Consider the following 21,388-nt stretch of genomic DNA (forward strand, 5'->3'; position numbering starts at 1 on the left):
CAAGGTTAAGTGACTTGCCCAGGGTTACATGGCTGGTAAGTGTCTGAGGTCAGATTTGAACCTTGATGAGTCTTTCCTTTCTCCAGGCTCAGCACTCTATCCACTGTGCCACCATCTTATTGATATACCTGCATATAAGTACATGTAGTTACACTTGTCTAATTTCTGGGACCCTAATATTATAGGATGTATTAAAACATCCTGACAGGTTTGAGAACTCCCTTTTACAAATCAGAAAAGAAGAAAAAAATCATTTTCAGTCTTTGCTTTGCAAAAATAAATAAAGGCAGTGCTGGGGTGGGGATGGGAAGAGAAAATGAGCATTAGAGGGATTTCCAACTGACGCACACAAACCGATGTGAGCACTCTGAGTCAGTTGGGCGGGATGGACAGGGAGAGGGTCTGAGCTTGGCTGGGACCAGTTTCAGAGAACAGCCAAAGCCTCAGAGTTTAATGCCACGCTCTGTTTTCTATATCCCTGAGGAGTAAGACTCACAGCCCAGAACAGGGCTCTCGGTTCCTGTCATCAGTGATTTGTTGGTGATGTAGTGTACAAGAAACATTTTTCTCAGCAGGAGATGAGTTTGCTCTTCCTGTCTCTTGGCTACAGAGTCCAAGAAGTCTTGAATTCAGGCTATTTGTCAAGAATGCTATAACCACACTCTCTTAGGAGAGCACCAACAAGATGGGGCAATTGTCTGCTTAGCTGCTCCAACTAAGCTCATGCAGAAAGCGGACCTTATGCAGATTTACGGCCTTAAATCTATAGTTTGCCAATACAGGAGCTGGAATCACTCAGAAAAAATTGTATTAGAAATCTCCTCTGTCTCTGTCTCTTCTATCTCTCTGATGTGTTGCTCTCATCGAAACACAGACATCTAGTAGACATCCAAAATGGATCCCAACTCTATAACAAAAATACTAAAAGGGGTCAAGCCTCCCCTTAAAGACTCCTAATGAGAGGATGCTCACCACCTGCTGAAGCAGCCTTGGAGAGTTTCAGATCATGCTAACTCTTCAGAAGGCTTTGCTAGATGGAGCAGAAGACAAGAATGACCAATCTAGAATCTTTCTAAGTTCAAAACTAGCCTCGGACACTTACTAGCTTATGGGAAGTCATTTAACCTTGCTTGCCTCAGTTTTCTCATCTGTTGGAAAACTAATGTAGAGTATTTAGAGTCGGACAGAAATGAAAAATAAAAGACTGAACACTAGATAATAGTCTAATAATAAATGACAATATAAATAATAAATAATAATGACATTATTGAGAAAGTTTTTCTGACACAGAAACTGAATTTGATGTTTTGTAACCTTGTACCCATTTCCCTGTGTTCAGCTCTGAGACTGAAAAGAATTTTTTTTTCTTAAACAAATAGTCTGTCCTATGCAGCTAAGTCAGATTAGAATGTAATTGGGAAATATTTAACAAAATAAGTAAAAATCCAATAGAACAACAGATAATGGGAATAGGAGGTTTTCTAAGGCAATATACAGCTGGGAGGTCCTTTCATACCAGTGACCTAGAGGCTTCACCTCCCTGATTAAATGTCTTTGGGTGCTCTCTAACTTAGCAGTATATTCCGTAATGGTGGTAGAAAGAAATTAACACAGTGTTTCAGGTGTGGTCTAACAAGGATGCATACAGACTATCACCTTATTGCTGAAACCTGTGCCTCTTTTAATGAAATCCAAGATTGCGCTGGATTTCCTGACAACCATAAATTTTAAGTCCAGAGTTCACTAAAATCCATTGATCTTTTTCAAATTACTGCCTAACCATCCCTCTCCCACCTGGTAGGTCTGAAGTTGAATTTTTGAATCCAAGTATGACTTTATATTGATTTCTCTTGACTTCCATTTAATTAAATTTAGTCCAATGCTCTAGCCCAGGGGTCAGCAACTTACTTGCAAGGGGGCCAAATGACTGCCAGATTTTGTATGGGCCCTTAGCTGAGTGTTGTTTTTATCTTTTTAAATAAAGGTCTTTTTTGTATTTAAAGATGGAAAAAGATATATTTTTGTTTGTTGTTGTAGTGTCTCAATTGCATTGGGTTCTGCGTGGTTTGTAGCATGCCGCTATCTTCCAAAATCTGCGCGAGCTCATGTTCATTGCTTCCGTGGTCCTCTCTGGTTCTCTCATCCTCTGCAACCTCTTCCCCTTTAGCCTTCAATCTTTCCTAATATCAGAGTCTTTTCCAAAGAGTCTTATCTCTATCATGTAGACAAAGTTTAAGCCTGAGCTTCAGTATTTGTCCTTTCAAATAGTCTGAATTCTGAGCTGGAGGACTGTATCCAAACAGAAGAGCAGGGTTTGGCACTCTGCTAGAATCTGAGGAACCCTTGCTCTAGCCTATCGAGATCTTTTTGGATCCTGATACTGTCAGCTGGTATAATCGCTACCCCTTCCTTCCAGCTCTGTTCATCTACAAACTGACTAAACATGCCATCTATGTCTTTGTCCAAGTCATTGGTAAAATGTCAGACAGAGTCCTGAGCCATTCCACTGGAGACCCCCTGCCAAATTGGCACTGAACCATTAACTACTCTTTGAGTCCAACTTCTCATCAAATGCTGTATCCATTTAACTCTCTAGCCCACATCATTCTTTTACATAATAATAGCATGGCAGCACCTTCCTATCAAGCTCTTTGCTAAATCTAAATCAATTTTATCTTCAATATCTACCTGGCCTAATAGTTTGGTAAACATGTCCTAAATGGAAAGTAGGTTCATTTGGCAAGGTCTGTTCTTGAGGAAGCTGTTCTGACTCTTACAATAACCACTCTCTTTTCCACGGGTTGACCAAGAATTAATGAGGGAGAGTCTAAACAAATTATAGTATATGAATATAATAGAATAACACTGTGCTATTAAAAAATGCCAAATTTTAGAGAAACCTGAGAAAATTTGTATGAACTGATATCAAGTAAAATGAGCAGAAGCAAAAGAATAATTTACATAACAGCATTATGAAGTCAAACAACTTTGAAAGACTTAAGAACTCTGATCAATGAATGCAATGACCAACTATGATTCCCAAGGACAGATGATGGAGTGCTACTAATCATCTTGCAACGGAAAAGTAATAGATTCAAAATACAGAATGAGACACATTTGGGGAATGGGCAATGTAGAAATTTTGCTTTGCTTGACTATGCATATATTTGTTACCAAAGTTGTGCCTTACGATAGAAAGGGGGCAAATTGGGAGGAGAGGGGCTAGGGAACAAATTCTTGTTAATTAAAAAATAAAATAAAAAATTTTAAATCTATATACATGATAATTCCACCTGATATAGTCTAGGTTCCTTGAGGGCACGAACCTTTTCATTTTTGTTTATATATCCATGCCGGAAGCACAGAGTGATTGCTTAATAAGTATTTGAAATATATCTTCCAAGGTTAGTCCTTATTTCACCACCCTGCTTTTGGACCTAAAAGTAGTAGGTTATGCCACAAAAACTAATCACATATTTATTTTCTCTATGGCAGAGAACCAAGTCTGTACCTTATTAAAGACAGACTGTAAACAAAATCAATGCCTGCAGAAAACTGAAAAGGGAGGTGGCTGTAAGCTGTGAAAAATCAAGGCACTTACCTACAGGACCATTCAGTGCAGGAGCTGGCAAAAAAAAAAGGCAAGAAAGCAGCAATAATTAACCTTGATCACTCACTTTGAGACATTACACATTTTATCAATCTAATGTAAACTCAAGAAAAAAAAGACACTTACCTGTTTACTGTTTTTCTTCTATAAAGTAGTTTCTAGGGAAAACATGAAAGCACATATATATTAAGTTGTGAAGGCAACTTAAGTATCCATGCATAACACATTTCCTAAGTTGAGCCTCTTTGTTTTTTAAAAACAATACAATATCTGTGTTAATCTCCATGCAGACTTGACTGGCTGGACAGATGGCTGGATAGTGCACTGAGTCTGTAAACATGGTCCATTCTTACATGAGTTACTATATAAAACTCTGTTTTGTTAACACAAACTGTATCCCTAACCTAACAAGTCTCCAAAAGGGGAACTAGGTGGCCAACAAATACTGTTCACTTTATGACCACTTCTGGGGGGAAAAACGAAACCTTTCAAAGAGCAGGTCTTTGGATAGATTGCCTTGTTAACCCTCTTATTAGATTTCTATCGGCACCTATGTGATGCAGTAGATAGAGTGCCAGGCCTGAAGTCAGGAGGATCTGAGTTCAATAATAGTCTCAGACACTTACTAGCAGTGTGACTCTGGGTGAATCACTTAACCTTACGTGCCTCAGTTTCCTCATCTGTAAAATGAGCTGGAGAAGAAAATGGCAAACCACTTCAAGATCTTTGACAAGAAAACTCCATATTGGGTTAGAGTCTGGAATGATTGGAAAAACTGAATGAACAATTAGCTTGCAAGCTCCTCTGGGCAGAGGGTTATGTTTGGGTGTTTTGTCCCATGTAGTGCCCCGAAAGCACAATAAATCAATAGAATGAACCAGTTTTCCTCAGCCTCCATTTCTTTTTTTTTCCTTATGCACTTAACATGGAGATAGAAACCTCTTGTAAACATAACTCATTCTAAAATGGGTCACCTTCACAGAATTACAAATTTCAGACCTGGACATCCCTTTAGAAATCTTCTAGTTACTTTACTTGTTATAGTCTCTAAATATTTGCATTGGATTGCACACTTTGTGTTAATAGTGTTTAGAATCCTATAAGGACTCACTTTTTTAAATTTTTTCTTAATTCTTAAAATTTAAACTGGTTTGATTATTGAAGAGAATTTTGGTTTTGAGTCTCAACTGTGGCATGTGCTAGCTGTATGACCTTGGGTAATTCACTTAAGTTAGGTGGACCTCAGTTTCTTCCATTGTAAAATGGGAATATATAAATAAATACCAGACAGAGATAGGTAGCTCAATGGATAAAGTACCAGGTCTAGAACCAGAAGGTCCTGGGTTCAAATCTGACATCAGGTACTCCTTAGCTGTGTAACCCTGGACAAGTAATTTAACCCCTGTTGCCTATCCCCTACCACTCTTCTGCCTTAGAACTAATACACAGTGTTGATTCTGAAATGGAAGGTAAGGGTTTTTTTTTTTTTTAATGGATGTATTAACATTGCCTGTAACTATGGAGCCACCTTTTTCATATAAGGCTCACTTAAAATTCTGTTATCTTTATTATCACATGGTGCATTGGTTTTTTTTTAAACTCTACCTTCTGCCATAAAGCCCATATATGTTCCAAGGCAGAGAGAGCAATAAGAATGAAGCAATTGGGACTAAGTGACTTGAACAGAATCACACAGCTCGGAAGTACCTGAGGCCAGATTTGACCCCAAGACATCCCGTCTCTAGGCCTGGCTCTCTATTCACTGAGCCACCTACTTGCTCTGACATTGATTCTTAACTTGAAGTCTAGAGACCTCCTACAGTTTTCATGAATAAATTTCAAAGGCATTGTGAATCTTTTAAAATTATTGTGATAACTATTTCTTTTTGTGTAATTTTTTATAAATATGAAATTATATATTTTTTCCTTTTTTATTTTTAAGTATTTTTCCAGGGTTACGTGATTCATATTTTCTTCCTCCCTTTTTTACCTCCCTCCTTCCAGAGGTGACAAGCAATTCCACTGGGTTATACATATATTTTGATAATTATTTCAATGTAATTGGTTTCTTTTGCAAGCTTATGTATTTTATTTTATGCATTTAAAAATATTAGTCTTAGAAATGATCTATAGACTTCACAAGATTGACAAGAGTCCATGACACAAAAACGGTGAAGAACCTCTGTTTATAGAATGATATAAAATAGAATGGTTTAATGAGTGCCCCAGAATCTGTAATGAAGAATAGATCTATTCAGAGAAAAAAATATTTCAGAAATTAACAATATTGACATCACTATAAGTATATCTATTTCCCAATTATAAAATGCCTGCCTTATAAGGTACCTCCATTCTACTTGGAGGAGGAGGAGCAGCTGAAAAAAATCTGTGTATAAGAAAATAAAAGGTCATCTGAAGAGGGAGAAAGCATAAAAACAACTGAGGCCATCCAAAAAGGCTTCACAAGAAGAGGTTTCATCAGAGCTAAGCGTTGAAAGGAAGAGACAGATTCAGTGAAGAGGTGACAAGAAGTTCAATTGACATTCCAGTCAACAAAGGATAGTTAATGTAAATGCACGGAGGCTGTAGATAGCATGCTGAATCTGGGAACAAATGGTAATTGGCTTCAGCTAGAACCTAAAATTCATGAAGAGAAATAACATGAAGTAAGCCTGGATGGTAGATTGGACCCAAACTGTGGACGTCCTCAAATGGCAGACTGAGTGTTTATTTTATCCTAGATTCAACAGGAGTCACTAATGGATTTTGATCTGCAGGGATGACCGAATCAGATCAGCGATTTAGGAAGATTATTTTAGCCCTGTGTGGAATACGTGGATTGTAGAGAAGAGAGATTAAAAGCAGGAAGACTACTTAGAAGATGATTCTAATAGTACAAGAGAGAGGTAACTGGAGGCCAATAAGGGAGAAAAAGGAAAGAGGTTATTAAAGGTAGAAGTGACAAAATTTATCAACTAAATCAATGTTGAAGGGAGAGAAAGGGAAACAAAAGTGCCAAGGAAAACTTATTCAGAAACTGAGTGATTAAAAGGATAGCAGTGTCCTTAATGGAAACAGAGAAGTTGGAAGAGCTGTTTTTAGGGAAAAGTTAAGTTCCATTTTGGACATGTTGAATTTGAAATGCCAATGAGATGTCCAGGGGAACATAGCTAACAGGTAATTGTTCTTGTAAGCCTAGAGTTTATAAAATTAGACTCAAAATATTTGAGCTAGAAGGAACCAAAGACACCATATAATCCAAATTCCTCATTTTAATCTGTTTCCTTAGAGTCAAAGTAAAAAAAAGAAAAATCCAGCCATTTGATTCATTTCATGAGGCATTTTCTAACAAATATTTTCAGGAAAAGTTCCCTATAAATAATCAGTTTTTCAAAAATATTTTTATATCAAAAAGAATTTTATATCAATATTGTATATTGTACAGATGAAAATTTAAATTATAGCTCACACATTCTACAATCTAAACTTCAATTACATGAAGTCTTCTAGTGTTTCACATCAAGGTGTCTGTTTTAGAAGTAATACCAGTTAATTAACAAATATTTACTGAAATACAAATGAGACTGCATAGTGTGAGAGGTGTCGATACTCAAAATTGTTTATTTTTGCACTTGGTGATTTTGGAGCAGTTAAAATATAAAACCAAAACTTTAAATGCTCTATCTTCCAAACTTGCAAATATACTTAAAATCAGGTAAATGTACTTTATTTTATTGTAAAATAACCAATTCTGGTAAGAAAAATGACTTGTAAAATGGTTACTGGCATTTAAAATTAGCATCAATATTTATTATCATTGCCAGCCTGCCTTCACTTCTTAAGGAAAAAATTGGGGAGTGAGGGGGGGCTAAGTAGAGTCTAAATCGGTGATTTCACTGAGTTAAGACAATAATCTCCAATAATTGTGCACTATATGATATCAGCAAAAAATGTTTGAGCATGCACTCCCAAAACATTTATTTATGAATTATATACATTAAAATAACAATAGTGAGCAATAATAACCATAAGCATTTGTACAGTGCTTTAATATTTACAAATACTAAGCATATATTATATCATTTTACCCTCCGAACAATTCTATTGAGGTAAGTGCTATTATTACTTCCATTTTTGCATGCAAGGAAATTGAAGTTGAGAGATATTAAATAACATTCCCAGAATCACACAGTTAATAATTACCTGATTTAGAAATTCATCTCAGGTCTTTTTTTTTTTGTCTCATGGAGTTTATTTTTTTTAACATTTTTTTATTTGGTCAATTTCAAACATTATTCCTTTGTTACAAAAATCATTTTCTATTCCTCCCATCTTTCCCCCCACCCCTCCCATAACCAACATGCAATTCCACTGGGTATTACATGTGTCCTTGATCAGAACCCATTTCCATGTTTTTGGTGTTTGTACTAGGATGTTCATTTAGAGTCTACATTCCCAAACATATCCCCTCAACTCAAGTAATCAAGCAGTTGTTTTTCTTCTGTGTTTCTAGGCCCACAGTTTTTCTTCTGAATGTGGATAGTGTTCTTTCTCATAGATCCCTCCGGGTTGTTCAGGATCACTGCATTGACACTAATGGAGAAGTCCATTACATTGGATTGTACCACAGTGTATCCGTTTCTGTATACATTGTTCTCCTGGTTCTGCTCCTCTCACTCTGCATCAATTCCTGGAGGTCATTCCAGTCTCCATGGAATTCCTCCACTTTATTATTTCTTTGAGCACAATAGTATTCCATCACCAACATATACCACAATTTGTTTAGCCATTCCCCAATTGATGGGCAACCCCTTGTTTTCCAGTTTTTTGCCACCACAAAGAGCGCAGCTATGAATATACTTGTACTTGTATTTTTCCTTATTATCTCTTTGGAGTACAAACCCAGCAGTGCTATGACTGGATCAAAGGGCAGACAGTATATTAGTGCCCTTTGGGGGCAGATTGCCCAGATTGTCCTCCAGAATGGTTGGATCAATTCACAACTCCACCAGGAATGCATTAATGTCCCAATTTTGCCACATCCCCTTCAGCATTCATTACTTTCCTTTGCTGTCATGTTGAACAATCTGCTAGGTGTGAAGTGATACCTCAGAGTTGTTTTGATTTGCATCTCTCTGATTATAAGATATTTAGAACAATTTTTCATGTGCTTATTAATGGTTTTGACTTCTTTGATTGAAAATTGCCTATCCATGTCCCTTGCCCATTTATCAAATGGAGAATGGCTTGATTTTTTTGTACAATTATTGAGCTCTTTGTAAATTTGAGTAACTAAACCTTTGTCAGAGGTTTTTGTTATGAAAATTATTTCCCAGTTTCTTATTTGCCTTCTAATTTTGGTTATATTAGTTTTATTTGTACAAAAACTTTTTAATTTGATGTAGTCAAAATTATTTATTTTACATTTTGTGACTCTGAGTCTTACTTGGTTTTAAAATCTTTCCTTTCTGACATGTATACTATTCTGTGTTCACATAATGTACTTATAATTTCCTTCTTTATGTTCAAGTCATTCACCCATTCTGAGTTTATCTTGGTGTAGGGTGTGAGGTGTTGATCCAAGCCTAATCTCTCCCACACTGTCTTCCAATTTTCCCAGAAGTTTTTATCAAATAGTGGATTTTTGTCCCAAAAGCTGGGATCTTTGGGCTTGTCATACACTGTCTTACTGAGGTCATTTACCCCAAGACTATTCCACTGATCCTCCCTTCTGTCTCTTAGCCAGTATCAAATTGTTTTTATGACCACTGCTTTATAATATAGTTTGAGATCTGGTATTGCAAGGCCACCTTCCTTTGCATTTTTTTTTCGTGATTGCCCTGGATATTCTTGATCTTTTATTCTTCCAAATGAACTTTTTTATGTTTTTTTCTAATTCAGTAAAAAAGTTTTTTGGAAGTTCGATGGGTATGGCACTAAATAAATAGATAAGTTTGGATAGGATAGTCATTTTTATTATGTTAGCTTGTCCTACCCATGAGCAGTTAATGTTTTTCCAATTGCTCAGATCTAGTTTTAGTTGTGTGGAAAGTGTTTTGTAGTTGTGTTATATAGTTCCTGTGTTTGTCTCGGCAGATAGATTCCTAAGTATTTTATATTGTCTAGAGCGATTTTAAATGGAATTTCTCTTTCTAATTCTTGCTGCTGAGATGTGTTGGAGATAAATAGAAATGCTGATGACTTATGTGGGTTTATTTTGTATCATGCAACTTTGTTAAAGTTGTTGATTATTTCCACTAGCTTTTTAGTTGATTCTCTAGGATTCTTTAAGTAGACCATCATATCATCCGCAAAGAGTGATAGCTTGGTCCCTTCATTCTCAATTTTAATACCTTTCATTTCTTTTTCTTCTCTAATTGCTACTGCTGCTGTTTCTAGTACAATGTTAAATAATAGAGGTGATAATGGGCATCCTTGTTTCACTCCTGATCTTATTGGGAAGGCTTCTAGTTTATCTCCATTGCAGATGATGTTGGCTGATGGTTTTAGATAGATACTGTTTATTATTTTTAGGAAAGACCCTTCTATTCCTATACTTTCTAGTGTTTTCAATAGGAATGAGTGTTGTATTTTGTCAAAGGCTTTTTCTGCGTCTATTGAGATAATCATGTGATTTTTGTTGGTTGCTTGTTGATATGGTCAATTATGAGGATGGTTTTCCTGATATTGAACCATTCTTCCATTCCTGGTATAAATCTCACCTGATCATAGTGAATACCCCTCCTGATCACTTGTTGGAGTCTTTTTGCTAGTATCCTATTTAAGATTTTTGCATCTATGTTTATTAAGGAGATTGGTCTATAGTTTTCTTTCTCTGTTTTTGACCTGCCTGGCTTTGGAATCAGTATCATATTTTTGTCATGAAAGGAATTTGGTAGATATCCCTCTTTGCTTATTATGTCAAATAGGTTGTATAGTATTGGGATTAGCTGTTCTTTGAATATTGGATAGAATTCACTTGTGAATCCATCAGGCCCTGGGGATTTTTTCATAGGGAGTTCTTTGATGGCTTGTTCAATTTCTTTTTCTGATAATGGGATTATTTAAGAATTCTATTTCTTCTTCTGTTAGTCTAGGCAATTTATATTTTTGTAAATATTTGTCCATATCACATAGATTGCCATATTTATTGCCATATAATTGGGCAAAATAGTTTTTAATGATTGTCTTAATTTCCTCTTCATTGGAAGTGAGTTCTCCCTTTTCATCTATGATACTGTTAATTTGGTTTTCTTCTTTCCTTTTTTTTATTAGATTGACCAGTACTTTGTCTATTTTGTTTGTTTTTTTTTTCAAAATACCAGCTTCTAGTCTTATTTATTAGTTCAATAGTTCTATCACTTTCAATTTTATTAATTTCTCCCTTAATTTTTAGGATCTCTAATTTGGTTTTCTTCGGGGGTGGGGTTTTAATTTGTTCACTTTCAAGTTTTTTGATTTGCATGTCCAATTCATTGACCTCTGCCCTCCCTAATTTATTAATATATGAACTCACAGATATAAATTTTCCCTGAGTACTGCTTTGGCTGCATCCCATAAGGTTTGAAAGGATGTCTCATCATTGTCATTTTCTTCAATAAAGTGTTGATTGTTTCTATGATTTGTTCTCTAACCAAGTTTGGAGAATCATATTATTTAATTTCCAATTTATTTTTTATTTGGCTCTCCATGTACCCTTACTGATCATTATTTTTATTGCCTTATGATCTGAAAAGGTTGCATTTATTATTTCTGCTTTTCTGCATTTGTATGCCATGTTTTTATGAACTAGTATATGGCCAGTCTTATATGGTCAGTCAGAATGTACCATGTGCTGCTGAAAAGGAGATGTATTCCTTTTTGTCCCTATTTATTTTTCTCCATATATCTATTAACTCTAATTTTTCTAAGATTTAATTCACATCTTTTACTGATTTGATTCATCTAAATTTCATAGTGGTAGGTTCAGGGTCTCCCACTAGTATAGTTTTACTCTCTATTTCCTCCTTCAACTCTACTAGTTTCTCCTTTAGAAATTTGGATGCTATACCATTTGGTGCATACATGGTGATTAGTGATATTTCCTCATTGTCTATACTCCCTTTTATCAGGATGTATTTATCTTCCCTATCCCTTTTAATCAGGTTTATTTTTAATTTGGCTTTGTCTGATATCATGATTGCAACTCCTGCCTTCTTTTTATCAGATGAGGCCCAATAGATCTTGCTTCAACCTTTAATTCTGACCTTGTGAGTATCTCACCTGGATCAGGTGTGTTTCTTGTAGACAACATATGGTAGGATTTTGAATTCTAAGCCATTCTACTATTCGTGTACGTTTTATGGGTGAGTTCATTCCATTCATGTTCAAAGTTATGAGTGTCACTTGTGAATTCCCTAGAATTTTGATATCCTCTCCTAATTCTGTCCTTTCTTCTTTTGCTATATCCTTTTAATCCAGTGGTTTACTTTTAATCAATCCCCCTAATCTGCTCCCTTGATATGCTTCCCTTTCTAGTCCCTCCTTTTTTGTTCCCTTCTTGTTTTTTTTATTATTTAGGGTCTGTTAAGTTCCCTCCCCCCTCTCTTTACCTCCTTTTTTGTACTCCTTCTCTCCTACACCCCCCCTTATTTTTCCCTTCTCAATTACACTGTACAATAAGATAGAATTCAAGATCCCAATGGATCTAGATGCTCTTCCCGCTCAGAACTAATTTCACTGAGAGTAAGGTTTAAGTATTACCTATTAGCACTCTCTTACTCTCCTTCTTATAAGAGTATTCTTCCCCTTCTCTTCCCATGTGTATCTTTGTGTGAAAAATATTATCCTATTTATTTTATTTCTTCAAGTATCTCTTGGTACCATCTTTGATTCCCCCCTACTCTTTTTCTTCTTTTTTTTTTTTGCATATCATCTTATAGCCCTTAATGCCCCTATCTTTTCCTTTGAGTGATTCTTCTAATCACTATAATAATGAGTATTTTGAGAGTTATAAATAATATTTCCTATATATTAATATATATAACTTGATCTAATTGTAGCCCTTAGAGAAGAGTGTTTGAATTAAAAAAATTTTTTTCCCATTTTTCCTTTCTTTCTCATTTACCTTTTCATATTTCTCTTGATCTTTGTGTTTGGATATCAAACTTTCCACTTAGTTCTGGTCTTTTCTTTATTAATACTTGGAAATCTTCTATATTTTGACTGCCCATGCTTTCCCCTGGAAGTATATAGTCAGTTTTGATGGATAGGTGATTCTTGATTGAAGACCCAGCTTTCTTGCCTTTCTGAATATCATATTCCAGGCCTTACGGTTATTCAGAGTGGAAGCTGCCAGCCTTGTGTTATCCTGATTGGTGCTCCTTGGTATCTGAATTGTCTCTTTTTGGCTTCTTGTAGAATTTTCTCCTTAGCTTGAAAGCTCTGGAATTTGGCAATTACATTCCTGGGAGTTGTCTTTTGGGGATTTAGTGCAGAGGGTGTTCTATGAACTCTTTCAATGTCTATTTTGCCCCCTTTGTTCAAGAACATCAGGGCAGTTTTCTTGGATGATTTCTTGTATTATGATGTCAAGATTTCTGTTTATTTCTGGCTTTTCAGGTAGACCAATGATTCTTAAATTATTTCATCGTGATCTGTTTTCCTGATCTGTCACCTTGTCAGTGAGATATTTTATGTTTTCTTCTATTTTGTCTGTCTTTTGACTTTGCTTATTAATTTTTGCTGTTTTGCAAGATCATTGGTTTCCGGTTGCTCAATTCTGGTCCTTAACGCTTGGTTATCTGTTATAATCTTTTGGTTTTCTGCTTTACTTTTTTCATATTCGGCTATAATTTTTTGATTTTCTCTTTGAACCATTTCCCACTTCTCTTGCTTCCATCTTTTTGATAAGCTCCAATTTAAATTCTTCCAGAGCTTATGGACAATTTCCATTTTGGGGGGAAGGTTTTTGGTTTATTTGAATTTCTTCCTGTATTTCCTCTGTAGCCTGAGTTTTTCCTCTGTAATAATTTTTGAAGGTCACTGCCTTTTTTTTAGTTGGAAATCTGAGTGAGCCGGGCAAGTTCTCTCTATATGGAGTTAAGGAGCAAGTATTTTGCCTGAGGCAAGCTTTCGAATCTCCACAGCCGCCTCTGTTCATAGCTCTTCTCTGCATGCGAGAGCCCACGGTCTGCGCTCCCCCACCTGCTGGGGTTTCAGGTGTAGCTGCTCTCAGGGGTAGGTCTTTGGTGGTCTTAGTTAGATCCCAAGGACCTAGAGGTGCCCCTTGCTTGCTCGAGAGGTGCCCCTCACTCACTCACTGATTCTGATACATGGTGGCTCTGAGCACCCAAGGTCTACACTCCCCTGCCCATGGGGCTTTCAGGTGTAGCTGCTCTCAGGGGTAGGTCTTTGGTGGTCTTAGTTAGCTCCCAAGGACCTAGAAGTGCCCCTTGCTTGCTCTAGAGGTGCCCTTCACTCACTCACTGATTCTGGCACAGGCTGGCTCTGACTCTGGTTCTGTAGGTGGGGAGGGAGAGGGTAGATAAGCTCATATTTGGGTGGGAGCTTTTTCACCCCCCCTTATAGTGTAGAAATGCCCAAATCCTACATATCTTCAATGATGTGCCCTACTGTAGAGTCCTTCCATTCTTATGAGAATGTTTTTTTTTTTGAGGTAGTCTATATTGGTGGGGGCTGGTGAGAGGAAGTATCCTGCGTCTAGACTGCCACCATGCTTACCCAGAAGTCTCCATCTCAGGTCTTATTGATTCCAAATCATGTCTTCTCTCCATGAAGCTTGGATCCTTCATATAATATGACTGTGCTATTAAACCACACATATTCTCACCCATTTTTGCCAAGGGCCCCATCATCTTCACCAGAGATGTCTAACTCCCAGTCAGTAGCTCTTGGTGGTACCAGCCATAGCTAATGGCTCTACCTAGCTCTCTGCTCTTCCTTTGTTGCCCCAGGATACCAGGTTCCATGATTCTCTCTCTTTCCTCAAGGTCAGTACTTGCTTCACAGTCTCTTATACTAGTCATCTTACATATACATATTGACATATCCTCAAACAGCCTAACTTCCTGGTTGACCAACTCTTTCAGCTACCATGACCTGCATTTTCACTCCATTTCAACCACCTGTAATACCTACTGTGATAGGGAGATGAAGAGAGAGAGAGGTTTTGCAGGACTTGTGGACCAAGATGCAAGAACCAGGGTTCCAATGGAATGTTTCCAGTTGTTGGCAGTTTGAGCTGACAGAGGGGAGGGGACTTTTTCTCTGACTGAAAGTCACTCTCCCTGGAGGTTTAAAGCTGGCTGAAAGACCTTTGTGAGGCTGACTTGGTTTTTGGAGGAGGTTAGGAAATAGATTGATCCATCTGCCATGAGCAGGGATTGATAGGCAGAACTCCAGAGCAGACCCCAGAGCATTCCCTTGTAGGCAAGTCCTCTATGTACCAACATCTCTGTGTGGCAGTATCACTGTGTGGCATCCCTCAGCATTTCTCATTCCTATCTCCATTTACAAATAAGTAGCCTCAGGTTCCTGTAATAGCTCCCTCTCTAGTCAGAAGCCAGAGAACAGTTTACCTCTCTATTACAATAAGAAAATAGTTTCCCTCAGTTTACCTTTCTCTATTTCAAGAAGTAATAGTTTCCATTCAGTTTACTTCTTCTATTTCAAGTGGCACCCATAATCTGACTGTACCCAACCATCCCACAGGCAGGAAAGATAGTAAAGATGTTCAAATAAGTAGTTTTTGGTGTGGTGCTTTTGGCAGCCATTGCTTGCTTTTGGGTTTACCATATTCTTTACAACAAACTGACTCAAAAGGTAGTGGAGAATGTAGTTTATGTAGGAAACATGACAATGACTGTGTTACAAATACCATTTCAAAATGAATTGGTTCTCTGGCAAGTCCTGGCACAAGTATATGTACTCTTCACGGCTGTGTTGCAGACTCTAACCCAAGTGAGTAAAGTTTTCAGATTCATGGTTCCCCTTAAGGCAGAGAAGGTTATGGTCATTGACAACAACTTAGACAAAATGATTAAGGCAATATTTGACCAACTCATTAAGGAAAAGGGTTTAGATCTAGTTATGAGTAAGGACAATGGACAAACTGAGAATGCACCTCAGGAAACTGAAGGTAGCAGTGAAAATGAGAACCAGGCTGCTAGTGCCCCTGAGAAAATCTGCCCATTGAAGGAAGTCGCCAAGCTAACAACTAATGCTGGTGTTATGCACTCAAAGGCCCATAGACAATTCACTCCTCAGGAATTTGAGTCCGTTAAATGTCACTTTCCAAAATTTGTGGACAATCCTTTTAAAGCCCATAAGGAGCTGAAGAGAGCATTTCGGATCTTTGATCCAGATTTTCGAGATGTTGAATTTCTTTTAACAAAACTCTTTAGCTCCCATGAAAAAAGACAATTCGTGGAGAAAACAAAGTCTGAGACCAATTTCACCAGCTGGCCCACTCTGGATCAAAGAGAGGATTTTGATTTCACCAATCAAACCTTCATGTCATACCTTAAATGGTGCAGAGAGGATTTGCTTCAAGCCATTAAGCAATGCTGTTCCAAACCTAGTACATGGTCAAAATTTGAAAAGGTCAGGCAGGAAAAAGAGGAATATACATAGACTGTCTGTCGGAGATGGCAGAGTCCATCTTAGGTTTAGAAGCAGATAATGAAAAGACAGCTAGCCATGTACGCAGGCAATTTTGGAGGGGATGCACACCCAATTTGAGAACATTTTTTTAAGAACTATTTCCCTAGATATGACTCAGTTTTCCTAATTGAACTGAAAGAGGCTGAAGGCTGAACTATTTGAAAATAGTTCAGATCAGAACAAAGAACTTAAAGACCTTAAGGAAAAGTTAGAGAGGACTGAAAAGGATTTGAAACAGAAGGAAATTGAGGAAATAAAAAATCTGAACACAGTCAGAACATACCAAAAACCTGTTTCCCAGAAACCTAGTTACCAGACAAGATCAGTGCAAAGAGAAATTAGGGAGTGTTTCTTTTGCCACCATAAAGGGCACTTGATTAGGAACTGTTATTTGAAGAAAAAACATGAGAGTAATAACAGAGAAAAACATAATGCAGTAACTAGGTACAAGAAATCCACTTGCTGTTCACACCGCAAGTTGAAGTCCTCACAACAAGCTCCTGATTTGAGGGAAATGCAAAAGGCAATAGAAACTGGAGCTAAGCCAAAATATTCAGAAATGGTTAGAAGGGAATTATGAAGCCAGGCACTTGGAGATAGAAGAAATAGTAACAAAGGGGCTGCAGATAAAAATAGTAGAAAAAAAACTTGGGAAATAGTGCAAAATTGATGCAAGAAAGTGATAGCCATTTCAATAAGGCAACAGAAAGGCAGAGCCAAATTAAAGAAAATGAGGCAGAAATTGAAGAAATAACATCTCAAATTGCAAATGAGATGAGAGAATTTGATAAGACCTATATAGTAACCACACAGGAAAAGTCTGTGAAGGAAATCATATCATTCCTAGAAAACTTTTTCCAGTGTAGAGTAGATAATGGGATTGAATTATGCAAAGGAAAAAGAAAGAGTCACAAGAACTCAAGAAAAAGTTAGTGACAGATTCAGAGACACATAATTTCAATTCCCTAAAGGTGTTGATAAAGATAACAAGGCTCTAGAAACATTCGCAGAAGTCCCACCAAGCTTAGTTAATTCTCCCAAGAGCTTTATGGCAGAGGTACCCTTTGTAAATACATCTAGTTTGAATCCAGAAGCTAGTACCTTCCATCCGACAGTGAGTGTTATAGATAAGGAAAAACAAACTGATAATGAAGCTGACATTGCTTTTAAACACAAAGATTATAATATTCAAAGTAGTGGAGGTGACGTTTCAGTTAAATTTGAATCTGGGGATGGAATGGCAGGCTTAGTAACAACCAAGAATTCAGTTAGTGCCAACATTCTATGGGGCACAGGGGTATCTAGCCAGAGCAACTGCCATGGTTTAGTTTCATGTTCCATTGAAGACATCAATGGGAATGAATCAAATCAAGAAGAATTGACTGGATTATATAAGCACTGAAAGAGAGTAGCAAGGGTACAGACAATGAGTCAGAAGTTATGAACACCTTGGCTACTAAACCAGAAACAGATGCATGTTGTTGTGGGGGGCAACATGTAGACACACCTCCTATTACTGATGGTGCAAGGGGATATGCAGAAGTACAAACCTTATTCCCAGAACAAACTACTGAATTAGAGGGAAAGATTCCTCTTTCTACACAGTCAAATGAGAGTGAAGACAACCATAAACCTCAGACTAGTGGTAGAGCAGGATCTATGATTATTAACAGTGTACATTATCTAGAAGAAGAAGCTAACCCCACACCATCTAGTTTACCAATTCAAAATGACATTCAAAAGCTTAATAGTGAGGAACATAAAGAAACTGATTTGAATAACACAGAAGCTGGTGACAAAGGTTTAGATCAAACTACAAAGCCAGAGTTAGTTTACAAGGCATTGAGCATCCTAAAAGCATAGTGATTGCACTCAGTGACTCAGATTCAGACACTGAATCTGAAGGAATACCAGAAGGTGTAATTATAATGGATCAAGATGATGTAGAACAAATGCCTTATCAGTTTTATAAGCTTTATGAAGAGGTAGACGAAGAAGGGGATGTGTGGGACACAAGTGAAAAGATAGAATATCTGGAACCAGTGCAAACACTCATACCAAGACAATGATGAGAAATTATTCTTTGGGCCAGAACAAATTGTATACCATTGGAAAAAATTTATGCAAGCTTAGAGGTTGATAATGAAAACGACTTTATAGAGAAGTTGAATTACATGGCGTATGAAGATATAGATTCTGAATGGGAAGGTGAATATTAAGAAACATTTTGTGAACTGGAAAAGGACATAAATACAAAATTTCATTTGTGGTCTCTAACTTCAAACATATGACAAGTACCATTCATGCTGTAACAATGAAACCAAGATTAGTTGGAGTTCCATAGGGTAATATTCTATACAAAACCTTATGTGAATGAAGACTAGTCTTGGGGTAGCATAAAGAATAAATTATTCCAGCAAAAGAAGAACAAGTAATTCAACAAGAATACTCCTAAACTTGTAGCAAAATTCCAACTTCATAACTAGGACAGACACAAACATCTAGAATGCTGGAGAAGCATGGATTCACATTGGTTGAATCTGTTGTAACAGAACTTTAACAGAAAGTTGTAGATGAGAACTGAAAAAGGATTATCCATATCTCTCAACCTTCATCCTAAAACAGTCTATACCAGGGGAAGGAAGGGAGAGATAATATATCTCACTAGACATAACAATGTGATCATGTCATCAGTGACGATACATATACTGATGACATCTGAGAAAAAGTCCTAGTCATGAACTGCAACACGAATAGCCCAAGAAGAATGCAATAAGAAGCCTGGTGAATGTAAGTCTACGGAGAACAAAGGAAAGCACTGGAGAGTACTAGCCCCCAGAATACAGTAGAGAGAGCCCTGCATATATCAAAGTAATGAAAGTATAGTCCATGAAGATATACAGCCGTTAACACAGAATAAAAAAAGAAAACTTGCTTTTGAAAGAGTAGCAGCCACAAAGGAACAAAGCCTCAATATAAAATATAAAATAGTCTCTGCTTGACATAGTAACAAATCAAAAAATACTATCTCCAAGTAATACATACAATAACCATTCAAAAAAACTACATACAGTAACCATATGATAGACCTCCTTGATGAAGAAAAAAAATTGGAAACTATATTCTTAAGCATAGCGCATACACCCATGCAAGAAGAAAAACACAAGTTGACCTAACTTACAAGCACGAAGAGACACAAATGCAAAAAGCTTACCCCCATGCATGAATAAAGATTGATAAATACTGCATGCACAAAGATTTCAACTCACTTCCATGCTAAAGTAACTTTTCACTCTTACTTGCATACATACACACATGTAAATCTCACACACATGCATTGTTCATGTGTTTCCGGGTTCCTGATTATTGAAGCGGATCCTGATTTGGAGAACACAAGTCTTCATTCAAGTCTGGACAATGGCAAATGGCATGCAGACCAGACAAAGGACCAGAGTGGAAAGGAAGAGAATTTCTACAAGCAACATGACTGGACATGGAAGGACTTTGGGACTTTGAAATTTGGAACTTTTGGTCATGAAGGTTATGTAAGGAAACGTCATACATGTGAACATCACATATATTTGCATGCACATCCTATGTAGCAAAGTAAGATATTTGTGGATTGGGTAAGTATACAATGTACACAATAACATGACAACAAATGAACACACTGACAAAACATTCTGTGGAAAATTCAAAGTTTTTCTTTTCTGCATGAGTTTGTACAGAAATCTACAAGGATGTCTGTACACATGTATTTACTAGATTAACTAACATGCTAACTTTTAGAGTAAGTTCATTAATAGTCTAACTACTAACAATAGTAATAGCCTAGTGAATTGGTCTAAGGCTTAGGAAATAGAGACATAGAAGTTCTATAGTAGAGAAGTTTGTTAGTGTTAAGAAATTTTCTTAATGATTATATAGACATTAGGATAAGTCATTTGCATGTTCAATATGTTATTGAATTGTTGAGATGATTTGAATGCTGTTACTTGTTTTGTTATGGAAAACTATGTTCATGTAATTCCCCTACCTAAACCATTTTCCTATAATCCATTCTTAGCTTAGTATTTAGATAGATAGAACAGCTAAGATGAGTTTAGGATTTGTTATTTGGGGGAGTAGAGGGGGGGTAAGAGAATATTTCAGATAGCAAAGAGTTAAGAAAGAATTATTATTAATAAGGTAAATATCATGAAAATAAAATGCAAGTTGCATTTTATGCCTAATAAAAGGGGGGAATTGTGATAGAGACATGAAGAGAGAGAGAGGTTTTGCAGGACTTGTGGACCAAGATGTAAGAACCAGGGTTCCAACAGAATGTTCCCAGTTGTTGGCAGTTTGAGCTGACAGGGGGAAGGGGACTTCGTCTCTGACTGGAAGTCACTCTCTCTCCCTAGAGGTTTGAAGCTGGTTGAAAGGCCTCTGTGAGGCTGACTTGGTTTTTGGGGTTTCTCTGACTCTGAGCAGTTGGAGTTGACACTGAGAAGAGAAACTTGGCTTTTGAGACTGGGTTTCTGTCTCTCTGGCTCTGAGCAGTGGAAGCTGACCAGGGGAGAAGCTTTTGAGTTGGTGGTCTATATGAGAGTTGAGCTGGCCAGGAGAAAAGGAGAAATTTTGAACTTTGTTTCTTTCTGGGGTTGAAGCTGAGAAAGGAGACCAGCCAAGCTGAAGTTGTGAAGAAGAAGAAAGAAGATTTTGAAATGCTATCCTTCATCTTCCTAACTGTCTAAGAGTCACACTTGTGACTCCCCAAACTCTCAATTTTATCTCATTTAGATTAGGGAAATCCTCATCCCTCTTACGTCAGTTTCCCATCCTGTTATCCCAATAAACCCCTTAACTGAGAAAGCAACTAGAGTATCTTTATAGTTCACTCAGGAGGGAGGGAAGGAGCCAAAGGCTTCAAGAAGAACTGGGTGGAGAGGGTTGGTTAAGGGAGGGAGTGAGGGAGGAAGGAGGTTAGGAAATAGATTGATCCATCAATCATCAGTAGGGATCAATAGGAAAACCCCAGCACAAACCCCAGGGCATTCCTTTATAAGTAGTTCCCCTGTGTAGTGACATCCCTCAGCATTTCTTATTCCTACCTTCATTACAAATAAGCAGCCT

At 37.1% G+C, this 21,388-nt stretch overlaps 1 protein-coding gene across 1 annotated transcript in view; it reads right to left on the reverse strand.

Moving 5' to 3' along the window:
• Window positions 1-21,388, reverse strand: part of IMPG2 (interphotoreceptor matrix proteoglycan 2) — a 114,016-nt gene that overhangs the window by 70,312 nt on the left and 22,316 nt on the right. Inside the window, exon 3 of the mRNA XM_056793410.1 lies at window positions 3,737-3,768. Within this exon, the coding sequence (XP_056649388.1) occupies window positions 3,737-3,768 (32 nt within the window). The remainder of the gene's footprint in view (window positions 1-3,736; window positions 3,769-21,388) is intronic.

This window comes from Monodelphis domestica, chromosome 4 (genome assembly GCF_027887165.1).
Source record: "Monodelphis domestica isolate mMonDom1 chromosome 4, mMonDom1.pri, whole genome shotgun sequence".
Lineage (NCBI taxonomy): Eukaryota > Metazoa > Chordata > Mammalia > Didelphimorphia > Didelphidae > Monodelphis > Monodelphis domestica.